Source organism: Danio aesculapii, chromosome 6 (genome assembly GCF_903798145.1).
Source record: "Danio aesculapii chromosome 6, fDanAes4.1, whole genome shotgun sequence".
Taxonomy (NCBI): Eukaryota; Metazoa; Chordata; class Actinopteri; order Cypriniformes; family Danionidae; genus Danio; species Danio aesculapii.
This window is the reverse complement of record NC_079440.1, coordinates 58,632,364-58,646,662: the sequence shown is the minus strand read 5'-3', so window position 1 is coordinate 58,646,662 and position 14,299 is coordinate 58,632,364. Positions and strand designations below refer to the sequence as shown.

The 14,299-nt window shown below is 37.0% G+C and overlaps 1 protein-coding gene across 4 annotated transcripts in view; it reads right to left on the bottom strand.

The window, feature by feature from the left end:
• Positions 1-867: 867 nt before the first annotated feature.
• tfap2c (transcription factor AP-2 gamma (activating enhancer binding protein 2 gamma)) overlaps positions 868-14,299 on the bottom strand; it is a 35,538-nt gene continuing 22,106 nt past the window's right edge. For all 4 annotated transcript variants that reach the window (XM_056460627.1, XM_056460629.1, XM_056460625.1 and 1 more), the window contains exons 5-7: positions 11,207-11,325; positions 7,586-7,727; positions 868-5,443 (exon numbers count right to left, since the gene is read on the bottom strand). In XM_056460627.1, the coding sequence (XP_056316602.1) occupies positions 5,149-5,443; positions 7,586-7,727; positions 11,207-11,325 (556 nt within the window). In that variant the 3' untranslated portion in view covers positions 868-5,148. The remainder of the gene's footprint in view (positions 5,444-7,585; positions 7,728-11,206; positions 11,326-14,299) is intronic.

Sequence of the window (14,299 nt, the reverse complement as noted above, 5' to 3'; positions counted from 1 at the left end):
TCTTTGTTCTTGAATCCGTTTCTATCATTGGAAAAGCATTATATGAGGGTGCAAAATTGATTAATTTTCAGCCTTTCGACTGTTGATTCAATGTTAAACTGATAGTTCAACCAAAAAAATTTACATTTATCAACTATTTACTGTCCCTCAAGTGGTTTCAAACCCTCATGAGTTTCTTCTAAAGAACACAAATGAAACACAAGTGTACAAATCTGTAAAAATCAAGTTCCATGGCAGGAAAATCTACAACAGAAGTCAATGGTTTCAGCTTATTAACTTCCTTAAAAATATATTTTGTGTTCATCAGAAGAAAGAAACTGCTTTGGATCAAGAAAAAAAGTTAATTTTCAATTTTAAGTGAACTATCCCTTTAAGGTCTCCTATCTGGGTAAACATGCTAACTTTACTAAAAGAAAAGAAAAGAAGAAGATATGAATAAAACATTGCAACCGACAGCATGCTATATTAATAATAAAGTAGTACGGCTATTAAAAAAAGAAATGAAAAGCATTGGGTCAATATTCTCTTTGTTTAGCTCTACTCAACAGTCCCGTCACTTCTTCTGAAACCGCATTGACAGTTTCACAGTGGCGGATTTAAATATGAAAAGAGCCATGCGGAAACTTCACACGCTTTACTGTTGTCCTGTCACGCCAATTTGCCAGATAAGCATGCTTACGAAAAGAGGGAGAACTGCCTGTTTAGAGCGAACGACAAAAACAAACATTCAAAGAGTAATCCAGGTAAGACAGGTGTTCAGGGGGGTTTCATATAGCACAGACATCCAGAATCCTTTTTTTTTCCAAAGAAAGGCTTCAGTTGACCTGCTTATTCTAACCCTGATGTTTAGCTTAATGACGACCACTCTTTCTGTGAGCATTGCTGACATTTATTTTAAAAAGGAATCTTTATACACATGAATTGGCCATTTTTCCACACGCCTCACTGGCAGGGCATGCGTGTAGTGAAGTGTACAACTCTACAAATCATAAAAATGGAGAGTCTCGGTCAACACAATTCAAGAGTGTTGAGTTTTTATTCCTACAGCTTTAAAACCAATATTACACATATCAAAGCATATCGATCCCCCATAGCCTAACCACTATATTATTGAAAACAAAACAACAAAATAAAACCCTTTATAAAAGCTTAACACGTCTGTTTTTCTTAAAAAGTGGGAACCAAACACCATAATTGTACCAATATTTACAAATCCCATTAAATTACAACATAAATTAGAAAATATTTACATTTGGGGAAAGACAAATGGAACATTTAACTTCTGTACGTAAAGGCAACAAACAGATGAACACGCTCATACACACAAACACACCTATGCTTATGATATTTGATCATGTTAACTTAATCATGAGGGTCTTTTTCATTGTTCCTAGCTGAATGAGATGGAAGATGTCTCATATGTGACCCCAAAAATACCACAAAACTAGTCATAAGTGTACATTTGAGGAACTTGAGATGTATACGTCACCTAAAAATGAATAAATAAGCTTTCGGTTGATGTATGGTTTGTTATGATAGGACAATATGAGGTCAAGATACTACTATTAAAAAAATATGCAATGTGAGGGTTAAAAAAATCTAAATATTTAGAAAATCACCTTTAAAGTTGTCCAAATAAAGTTATTAGCAATGCATATTACTTTAAAAAGATTAGGTTTTGATAGATTTATAGATATAAACCTACAAAATGTCTTTGTGAAACATGGAAGATTGAGTAATGTTCACTTAACTTAAAGATTTTTGCCACTAAATATAAAATTTTTGCTTATACAATACATTTTTGCCATTAACAAAAAGAAACCTGTGCCACTTAAGACTGGTTTTGTGAAAAATCCAGAGTCACAAATGGTAAAAATCCATTGATATTGTGAAAATAGAGCTTAGAAAATTGAGATGTACACGTCATCTGAAAAACAAATAAATAAGCTTTCAGTTGAAGTATGTTTTGTTATGATGGGACAATATTTGGTCGAGACACAACTGTTTGAAAATCTCCAATGTGAGGGTTAAAAAAATCTTAATATTCAGAAAAACTTCCTTTATAGTTGTTCAAATGAAGTTATCAGCAAGGCATCATACTAAATAAAGATTAGGTTTTGATAGATTTATAGAAATAAACCTACAAAATGTCTTCGTGAAACATGGGAGATTAAGTAATGTTCACTTATTATCCTAAAGATTTTTGGCATTAAATAAAGTGTTGACCTACACAATGGATTTTTGCTACACTAAAAAAGAAACCTGTACAACTTGAGACTGGTGAAAATTCACAAATGGTAAAAAATCCACTGATATTGAAAATAGAGATGTATATGTCATCTGAAAAGCGAATAAATAAGCTTTCCGTTGATGTATGGTTTGTTATGATGGGACAATATTTGGTCGAGACACAACTGTTTGAAAATCTCCAATGTGAGGGTTAAAAAAATCTAAATATTCAGAAAAATCACCTTTAAAGTTGTCCAAATGAAGTTATCAGCAATGCATATTTATTATTTTTGCTACTCAAAAAAAGAAACCTGTGCAACTTAAGACTGAAGGTTTTGTGAAAAATCCAGAGTCACAAATGGTTAAAATCCACTGATATCGTGAAAATAGAGCTTAGAAAATTGAGATGTACACGTCATCTGAAAACTGAATAAATAAGCTTTCAGTTGAAGTATGGTTTGTTATTATGGGATAATATTTGGTCGAGAGTCAACTGTTTGAAAATCTCCAATGTGAGGGTTAAAAAAATCTAAATATTCAACAAAATCACCTTTAAAGTTGTCCAAATGAAGTTATCAGCAATGCATATTTATTATTTTTGCTACTCAAAAAAAGAAACCTGTGCAACTTAAGACTAAAGGTTTTGTGAAAAATCCAGAGTAACAAATGGTAAAAATCCACTGATATCGTGAAAATAGAGCTTAGAAAATTGAGACGACACGTAATCTGAAAAGCGAATAAATAAGCTTTCAGTTGATGTATGTTTTGTTATGATGGGACAATATTTGGTCAAGACACAACTGTTTGAAAATCTCCAATGTGAGGGTTAAAAAAATCTTAATCTTCAGAAAAACTTCCTTTAAAGTTGTTCAAATGAAGTTATCAGCAAGGCATCATACTAAATAAAGATTAGGTTTTGAGAGACTTATAGAAATAAACCTACAAAATGTCTTCGTGAAACATGGGAGATTAAGTAATGTTCACTTATTATCCTAAAGATTTTTGTCATTAAATAAAGTGTTGACCTACACAATGGATTTTTGCTACACAAAAAAGAAACCTGTACAACTTGAGACTGGTGAAAATTCACAAATGGTAAAAAATCCACTGATATTGAAAATTTAGATGTACACGTCATCTGAAAAGTGAATAAATAAGCTTTCCGTTGATGTATGGTTTGTTATTATGGGACAATATTTGGTCGAAATACCATATCTGTAATGTCAGAGTTAAAAAAAATCTAAATATTCAGAAAATCACCTTTAAAGTTGTCCAAATAAAGTTATCAGCAATGCATATTACTAAACAAAATTTAGGTTGTGATAGATTTATAGAAATAAACCTAAAATGTCTTCATGGAACATGGAAGATGGAGTAATGTTCACTTAATATTTTTGGTCACAAATGGTAAAAATCCACTGATATCATGAATATATGGCTTAGAAAATTGAGACATACAGGTCATCTGAAAAGCAAATAAATAACCTTTCCGTTGATGTATGGTTTGTTATTATGGGAAAATATTTGGTCGAGAGTCAACTGTTTGAAAATATCCAATGTGAGGGTTAAAAAAATTAAAATATTCAGAAAAACTTCCTTTAAAGTTGTTCAAATGAAGTTATCAGCAATGCATATTACTGAACACAAATTAGGTTTTGATAGATTTATAGAAATAAACCTACAAAATGTCTTTGTAGAACATGAAAGATTGAGTAATGTTCACTTAATAACCTTAAAAAATTTGGCCCTGAATAAAATTGACCTACACAATGGATTTTTGCTACTCAAAAAATAAACCTGTGCAACTTAAGACTGAAGGATTTGTGAAAAATCCAGAGTCACAAATGGTAAAAATCCACTGATATCGTGAAAATATGGCTTAGAAAATTGAGACGACACGTCATCTGAAAACTGAATAAATAAGCTTTCAGTTGAAGTATGTTTTGTTATGATGGGAAAATATTTGGTCGAGACACAACTGTTTGAAAATCTCCAATGTGAGGGTTAAAAAAATCTTAATATTCAGAAAATCACCTTTAAAGTTGTTCAAATGAAGTCATCAGCAAGGCATATTCCTGAACAAAGATTAGGTTTTGAGAGATTTATAGAAATAAACCTAAAATGTCTTCATGGAACATGAAAGATTGAGTAATGTTCACCTAATATCCTAAAGATTTTTGCCAATAAATAAAATTTTTACCTACACAATGGATTTTTGCCATTAACAAAAAGAAACCTGTGCAACTTAAGACTAAAGGTTTTGGGATCCAGGGTCACAAATAGTAAAAAAAATCCACTGATATCGTGAATATAGGGCTTAGTTATCATGTAAATCTATGCACACACACACACACACACACACACACACAAAAACAACCACTCATGCCGACAACACTCCCACAAACAGAAGAACAATAACACTGTGTCCAATGAAGCGTATAATGTCTCAAAAACATATAATCACATCCTTGATAAGTCCATTAGGAGGTCAGCACCAAGGAGGAGGACACAGAGAAACCCAGCTTCCTCCTCCCAGATCGGTAGTGAAAGAAAAACATTGTTAAAATCCACGTCAGCTCTTGAAATGGTGTCTTTGGGGAAACTCGACAACTTCCTCTTTTTTTTAGCAGTTCCCCCCTCTGAGAGACAACTTCCTGATGAGCATCTGAATCGGGATTGGCCGATAAACAACTCTAAGGCTAAGCATTGAAATGTGTTTGTGTCTTTGCGGAGGAGAAAGTGCTGGAAGACCAAGACTCGACTTTAAACCTTGACGTCGGAACAAAAAAAAAAAGCAGAACGGAAACAAATTCGACTACTACAACAACAACAACGACGACAGATCTGGTAAAAACGTAGTTCCGCTACAAAAAAACGGTTATTGCGCTCAAATGGTCCCAATCCAAATCCAATCAAGCCTCACTTTCGGTGTTTGTCCATCTTGTCTGCTTTATTGGTACCATCAGAAGAGGCTTGCGAGGAGTCTCCGGCTGAACTCACGTACATTTTGTCCACCTGTTTGAGCGCCTCGTTGAGGTAGTTTTGCAGCGAGGTCATGGCCGCACAGATAGCCGGAGAACCAAAACCATGGGTGATGAGGCTGAAGTGAGTCAGGCAGCTTTGAATCCCGGGCTCCAGAATGGGAGCCGGCCTAGAGTTTCCCAGAGGAGATCGGTCCTGAGTCAGCAAGTCGGTGAACTCCTTGCAGATTTGCCTGAAAGATTAGATGACCAGTTAAAGTATTAAAGCATAAAGCAGGAGATTTCAGAAGGCTTTCTCACAGGGACTCGATTAGGCAGAGACACCCTTAAGAGCAGGGGACTTGTTGCCAGACGGATGACTCTTAATGGCTCCATCAAAATGGGATTGGTCACTCAAATCTTCAAGGTGTGGTTAACATTAGCTAGATTTGGATTTAAACCTGCGTGGGGAAGTCTCGTTCCTTCTGGATTTAATTTGGGATGACTAAGACTACATCCACATGAGGCAAAAACTTTCCTTATCCAAAGTCCTAAAAAAAGTCCATGTGAAATTGAAATTTACAATGTTTATTTTAGCTAGCGCACAGTGTTAATAATAATAATAATTCCTTACATGTATATAATGCTTTGTCTAGACACTCAGAGACAGTGCTTTACACATTTTTTGGGGGGAATCTCCTCATCCACCACCAGTGTGCAGCATCCACCTGGATGATGCAACAGCAGTCATATTTAACCAGACCGCACACCACACACCAGCTGATTGGTGGAGAGGACAGAGATTGATGAAGCCAATTATGATATGGGAATGTTAGGAGGCCATGATGGATAGAGGCCAGTGAGCAAATTTGGACAGGATGCCAGGGTTAAACCCCTACACTTTTCGAAGGACATCCTGGGATTTCCGGACCTTGGTTTAACGTCTCATCCAAAAGACGGCGCTCACTGAGCAGTATAGAGTCCCCATCAATATACTGGGGCATTAGGACCCACACAGACCACAGGTTGAGCAGCCCCTGATGGTCTCCCTATTACCACTTCCAGCAGTAACCTAGCTTTCCCATGTGGTCTCCCATACAGGTACAGGCTGGGCGCAACCCTGCTTAGCTTCAGTGGGTGACCAGAAACATTGTTATCCTTTGGGTGACCAATTAATCTACACAATTTAATCCACTAAAAAAAAAAAAAACAGTGTGTTTTGGTAATCTTTAATCAAAGTCTGACCATTTGCTTCCACGTTTGGAGTGGATGCATTCTCTGTTGACCTCAATCTGAGGGCTTCCATAGCAACTGTATATTAATATTATTAGCCACACCCCCTTACTGAAAATTTACTATGAGAGAATGATCCACAAAAAGAAATCCCCGCCCCCTACTGAATATTTTAAAGTAGATCAACTTACTGAAATAAAAGTCTCAGCAACTTCCAGTTCAAGCAGACTTAGTAGTCTTACTAGTAGCTAGTGGTTTATTACCTGCTGTTTATTAAGATACTGGTTGTTTATTAGTACTTAAAAAGACATATTCTGCATGATTTTATTACCAATCCTACCCTAAACCCAATCCGACTACCTAATAACTATTAATAACCCCCAAATTAGGAGTTTGCTGAGGCAAAGGTTACAATTGATGGTTTGTTAATAGTGAGAATTGTACCTTAAAATAAAGCGAGACCAACAATTCTTTAAACGCAGAGTCATCGCAAACAATATCTGTGTACAGATGAAACCACTGACCAGTATGTCAGACTAGAAATGCAGTAATTCTGCTACAGAGATGCACAATAACAATTGATGCACATAAAACGTGCGCACTTTAGCTTCTCCTGTATGGATGCATGAATGTAGTTCGCCATTGTTGTAGTTGTTATGTGAAATAGCAGTGTCTGACTAGGGTCAACAGATGGGATAATGGCAATGATCACAAAATATATAAACTGGCTGTTCACGCATAAATACAAGGGCGTAATATTCAGATATAGTCACTCCTGGATCCATTTTAATAAAGATAGTGGTTTCGCTCTCCCATTGGTTCCATTAGGATGTAATACCTATGTTAGGACAATAAATTGATGCATTGTGAATCATGAAATGCTGAAATGAATTGATTAAATATTAAAAACTAACCTCAAAATCCTTTACAGAAAGAATCAAGATGTATTCCAAAGATCAGAGAATCAATTCGGGAGTCACAAGACATCGATTTACTGTCCCATCCTTAACTTACATGATACAAAATTGTTTTGTATAAAGCTAAATGCATCTCTATATGGACAGGAGCTGATTTACACTCACAAAATTGTTAAACCATGGTAAATATGATCCCACCTTCAATGGTTTATGTGAAATGATAGGAACAAAGTATGTTTTACTCACTTGGCTGCCAACAGCATGGTTTTGCGAGAGTTGATTTCATTGCGTTCCACATGCGGTCGGCCAAGATATTCTGCGATGGCCTTCGCGGGAAACTCCGTCTCACAGACATACCCAAAATCCCTGGCCAGGTGTACGGCCTCACCTGTAGACAGGATCAGATGGGAATCAGGTGACTCATGATGAATCATATGACTGAGTCACAGTCGGATCTGAACCATCAGTTTTGCGAGTGACTCAAAATAGCATCATATCTCCTCTCTGAGCTACGATGAATTCAGATGAATAGACTCTGTATTGTGGATAGCGGTGGTCACACTGCATGTCTTTTAATGAGCCTTCATAGCTGAAGGCATCTAACGGTCCCCTAGACCCAACAGGCTCTTATTGATAGACTAGCACATTATTCACAGTCGTCGTCTTTAAGGTCAGTCTCTCCTCTCGGCTAGCGAACATGTGATAACAAGCCCTAATTCAGCTTTGAAGGTCTGTAAATAACTACGCCTTCTAGTCATGTTCCTGCTTCAGACCCATGCTCCCATTAGTGGTGAGAATGGTGACATTAAAAGAGAAAGCTAAAAGTATTCAACATTGCTCCTGGTGTTAGTTAACTCGTGATCTTTGCGCTAATGTCTCCGTGACTCATTGGTTAGCTATACTCAGGCGAAAAGGTAAAAGTGGAGATGAAATGTCAAGAAATTACAGATCACTTGCATGCACAAATGAGACTCTGCTGCCAATGCATGGGTAGCGCTAACATGTTTGACCTTTGCATGCTGTCGGGAAGTCTATTAGTTCTCTCTGGAAGCTTGAGAGAAGAAAACATGGGAATTTGTAGATATACTAAATCTCCAAACATAAACTCAGCACAGGGATGATAAGTTAACTATGATGTTGGAAGTACTTTAAACCAATTTACACTTAATCTACACTATAAAAATGCAGGGTTGTATCAACCCAATGCTACGTCAAAAATGGACAAATTCAACATTAGGTTCATTTTCAATAATCAAATTGAATTGACATTTAACTCAAGGGTTCTGTTTTTCCATAATTGACCTACTTTGGGTTTAGTATAACATGTTAACATCAAGAACTGACCCAAAAAGTAAACTGTAAACTGGAGCAAACACATGGACAAACTCATGTTGTAATTTAAACCAATTTAAACCTAATCTACGCTATATAAAATAATGGGTTGCATTAACCCAATATTGCATCAAATATGGACAAACTCAACATTGGGCTAATTTTTTTTAGTTAAACTCAATGGTTGGGTTTTTACAAGTATTTGTTTTAGAGTAAATCTTTTTAACATCAAGAACTGAACTGTCCAAACTGTAAACTGGAGCAAAAACATGGGCAAAATCATGTTGTAATTTAAACCAATTTAAACCTGATCTATGCTATATAAAATAAAGGGTTGCATTAACCCAATATTGCATCAAATATGGATAAATCCAATGTTGAGATATTTTTTTCAATCAAATTGAAATAAAAGTTTTTCCATGATTGACCAACTTTGGGTTTCAACAACAAAAGCTTTTTGTTAGAGAATAACAGTTTAACATCAAGAACTGAACCGTTCAAACTCTAAAATGGAGCAAAAACATGGGCAAATTCATGTTGTCATTTAAACCTAATCTACACTATAAAAATAGTGGGCTGTGTTAACCCAATGTTGCATCAAATATGGACAAACCCAACGTTGGGGGTATTTTTTTCAATTAAATTAAATTGACATTTAACTTAACAGATCTGATTTTCCATAATTGACCAACTTTGGGGTTCAACAACAAAAGCTTTTTGTTAGAGAATAACAGTTTAACATCAAGAACTGAACCGTTCAAACTGTAAAATGGAGCAAAAATATGGGCAAATTCATGTTGTCATTTAAACCAATGTAAATCTAATCTACACTATAAAAATAATGGGTTGTGTTAACCCAATGTTGCGTCAAATATGGATAAGCCCAACGTTGGGATAATTTTATTTCAATTAAACTCAATGGTTAGGTTTTAACCAGTATTTGGTTTAGAGTAAATCTTTTTAACATCAAGAACTGAACCATTCAAACTGTAAACTGGAGCAAAAACATGGGCAAACTCATGTTGTAATTTAAACCAATTTAAACCTAATCTACACTATAAAAAATAGTGGGCTGTGTTAACCCAATGTTGCGTCAAAATGGACGAAACCAGCATTAAGTTCATTTTTTCAATCAAATTGAAATGACATTTAACTCAACGGATCTGTTTTTCCATAATTGACCAACTTTGGGTTTCAACAACAAAAGCTTTTTGTTAGAGAATAACAGTTTAACATCAAGAACTGAACAGTTCAAACTGTAAACTGGAGCAAACACATGGACAAAATCATGTTGTCATTTAAACCTAATCTACGCTATATAAAGATTGCTGGGTTGTATTAACCCAATGTCACGTCAAACATGGATAAACCCAATCTTGGGATAATTTTTTCAATTCAGTTTAAATGACATTTTTTTAACTCAATGATTGGGCTTTTACATCAACCCAGCATTGGTTTTAGAGTATAACATTTTAACATCAAGAACTGAACTGTTCAAACTGTAAACATTGGCAAAATCATGTTGTAATTTAAACCAATTTAAACCTAATCTACACTATAACAATTCCTGGGTTGTATAAACCCAATGTCAAATATGGATAAATCCAACATTGGGATATTTATTTCAATTAAATTTCAAGAGTTCCCACTTAGATATGCTCGGCGTTTAAAGCAGGTTTGGCATGTTGTCCCGGGAGAGAACCCTGAGCTCGGAGATATTTGAGCCCAGGGCTCCCGCCCGGTCGATAAGCATATCAGGAGATCTGAGATCAGGTAGGTCTCGAGAGCTCCCCCTTTAGAAAAGGGAGGAAAAGGAGGAGATGGGGTGGAAGGGGGGATTCTTCCAAACAAAGATAGAAACAGTAGGGAGAAAATGATCCATTTATAGTAAACTAGGATCACTCTGATTGGATTATTACTGATTACAGATGAGTGGCCAGACGTGCTCAATCATATCACGTGCTCCTCTAGAAATTAGTTTATAAAACTTCACTTAAATGTCATTTTTTAACTCAGCGGTTGGTGTTTTTCCATCAACTCAGCATTTGTTTAAGAGTATAGCATTTTAACAACAAGCACTGAACTGTTCCTCAGGAACTGCTTGCCCAACTGAGCCTGGTTTCTTTCAAGTTTTTTTTTCTTCACTTTTGTCAGTTGGTGAAGTTTGTTCCTCCACTCTCACCACTGGCTTGTTTGGTTTAGGACTTGTGGAGCTGCACATCGATGGATTTGCTCTTCATTGTTTGAACTTTCAGCAGGGAAGACTAAACCAAACTGAACTGAACTTCAACTCTGAAAACTGAACTGACACAGAGCTGCTTTGACACAATCTACATTGTAAAAGCACAACAGAAATAAACATGAATTAAACTGTTCAAACTGTAAACATGGGCAAAATCATGTTGTATATTCCAGTGTTTAATCTTGACTTAGAACTTTATAGCGTACACCACAGATTTCCCAGTAGCACTGATCATACACTTGGCATTCACTATAAAACTCACAAGCTGGTAAAACTGGTTGAAAAGTGCTTACCTTCTACCAGTGCAGTAAGTAAGGTGACGTTAGCAGCCTTTCTGCGACCCGCTGGCAAGTTCAACCCAATTTTATCCAGTTTCTCCCTCAAAGATCGACCACCGTTCTTTGATTTTGCCCTGTGTGATATAAGAAACGATATGTAAGCACATTGAAAACTTTACATTTAATTACTGACCTTGAGCTAAACCTGCCTTATGGTCAATGACCAGTATGTCAGGCCAGTAATGCAGTAATTCTGCCACAGAGATGCCCAAAAATATTGATGCACATAATCTGTAGCTTCTTGATCACAGCATTACTGGCTGGCATGCGGGTTAAAGTGTCAACTGGTTTAATTGACCTTATACTAAACCTGCCTTAGATATTCTCCCAACCAGTTGGAAATGCAACGCAAGTATTAGTTCACCCAAAAATTCTGTTACTAAATACCCGCCATCATGTCATTCAAATCACCTAAGACCTGTATTCATCTTTTAAACACAAATTAAGACATTTTAGATTAAATCTGAGAGCTCTCTCATCCTCCATAGACACAAAGGGTCCCAAAAAGTCCAGAAAGGGAACCAAAAAACGTTACTTCAGTGGTTCAACTGTAATCATATGAAGCTGCAAGAACACTTTTGTACACTAAAGTTGTTTTATTCATTCACTCATTTTCTTTTCGGCTTAGTCTCTTTATTTATCAGTGGTCACCACAGCGGTATGAACCGCCAACTTATCCAGGATATTTTTTACACAGCGGATGCCCTTCCAGCCACAACCCAGTACTAGGTAACATCGATACACACTCATTCACACACATACACTATGGCCAATTTAGCTTATTCAATTCATCTATAGTGCATGTGACTGGACTTGAGGGGGAAACTAGAGCACCTGGAGGAAACCCACACCAACATGGGGAGAACATGCAAACTCCACACAGAAATGCCAACTGGTCAAGCCGGGACTCAAACCAGTGACCTTCTTGCTGTGAGGTGACACTGATAACCACTGAGCCACCGTGCCGCACCTGCACTTTTCTTTTTGGCTTAGTCTCTTTATTCATCAGGGGTCGCCACAGTGGAATGAACCGTCAACTTATCTATCATATTTTTTACAAAGCAGATGTGCTTCCATCCACAACCCAGTACTAGGAAATACCCATATACACTCATTCACACACATACACTACGGCCAATTTAGCTTATTCCCTGGAGCACTCAGAGGAAACCCACGCCAACACGGGGAGAACATGCAAACTTCACACAGAAATACCAACTTGCCCAGCCGGGACTCAAACCAGTGACCTTCTTGCCGTGAGGTGACACTGATAACCACTGAGCCACCATGCCACCCCTGCTTTACATGTACTTTATATTATTAAGGATTATTTCACCTTGAAATGAAAATCCTAATTATGAAAATACTAATTACTCACCATCATGTCAGTCCAATCTCCTAAGACCTTCATTCATCTTTTGAACACAAATTAAGATAGTTAAGATAGTTTAAGATTAAATCTGAGAGCTCTCTCATCCTCCTTTGACAACAAGGGTCCCAAAAAGTCCAGAAAGAGAATCAAAAACATTACAGGTTACTTCAGTGGTTCAACTGTAATCATATGAAGCTGCAAGAACAATTTTGTACACCAACATTGTTCTAAAAATGACTCTTTGCTATCTTTTCTATCAGCAGTCAGCAGGTCAACACGCAAGCATTGTTTTGCCCATAGTAAATGCACACCCTGTTGCACTATATGGCTCAGTTGTTAGCACAGCAAGGTTCTAGTACCGGCTGGGTCAGTTGGCATTTCTGTGTGGAGTTTGCTTGTCCTCCCCATGTTGGCGATGGTTTCCTCCGGGTGCTCCGGTTCCCCCCACAGTCCAAATACATGCACTATAGGTGAATTGAATAAACTAAATTAGCTTAGTGTATGGGTATTTCCCAGTACTGGGTTGCATCTGGAAAGGTATCTGCTCTGATAAACATAAACTGGAATAGTTGGCGGTTCATTCCGCTGTGGCGACCTTTGAAATAGAGACTAAGCCGAAAAAAAATGAATGAATAAATATGCACACCCTGATGTAATATGGAAGAACAAAGTCATTTTAGCGTACAAAAGTGTTCTTGGAGCTTCATACGATTACAGTTGAACCACTGAAGTCACACTAAACATTTTAACAATGTTTCTGGTTCCTTTAAGCACCTCAAGACCCTTGCTGTCTATGAAGGATGCTGGAAAGTCGTCTAAAATATCTTAGTTTGTGTTCTGAAGATGAATAAAGGTTTCAGGATATTGCAATGACATTAAATTTAGTTGTTTTTATTAAGTAATTAAGCAGAAATTCTTCACAGAATTGAACAATTTTAATGAAAGGTTCAACTTTCCGAAAAGGTTGCCTGAAATACCCAAGAGGGCAAAGCCTCGGTTATTGCAGGTGAAACACATGGATTCCATTTGTTTTGTTTCTATTATGCGAGCACAAAGAGGTCTTGGACCCAGATTCACATGAATAAACAGCCTCATGAAATAAATGATGTCACAGCTCAAGTGTTTAAAATGCAGCGTAACAAACACGCATAAAAGTGCAGACAAAATCTCCACTTGTTGTTTGGCCTCTGTGATATGCATGACTAGATTGGGGGCCTGGCATCACCCTTCACTTGTGGGGTAAAATACGGTTAGCGGGAGGCATGAGTAAGTGCCCTCTTTTCCGTCTGACACCCCCCCTCTCTCCACCCCTTTTCCTAACGCTTGTGCTATATGACCTACTTAACAAATATCAGCGTGTTTGCGTCAGACACATGGACACAGAAAAATATTCCCAGTAATAAAGGCCAATGAGATTAGGTTGTCTCTATTGCATCCCCCGCCACACCCCCTCCCCATCATTGATCACGGCATTACTGGCTGGCATATGGGTCAAAGTGTCAACTGTTGTAATGAAATTAAAAACAGAATCATCTAATCCCTACGCACTCAAATAGAGCTCAGTGGTACCAAACATAAACCTGCACAGATGCATAAACAAACACAGATAATCTGACTCGTTATTTACACTGAGTGCTGAACGCATATGTTCGAAATCTCACAGAATACATCAGATT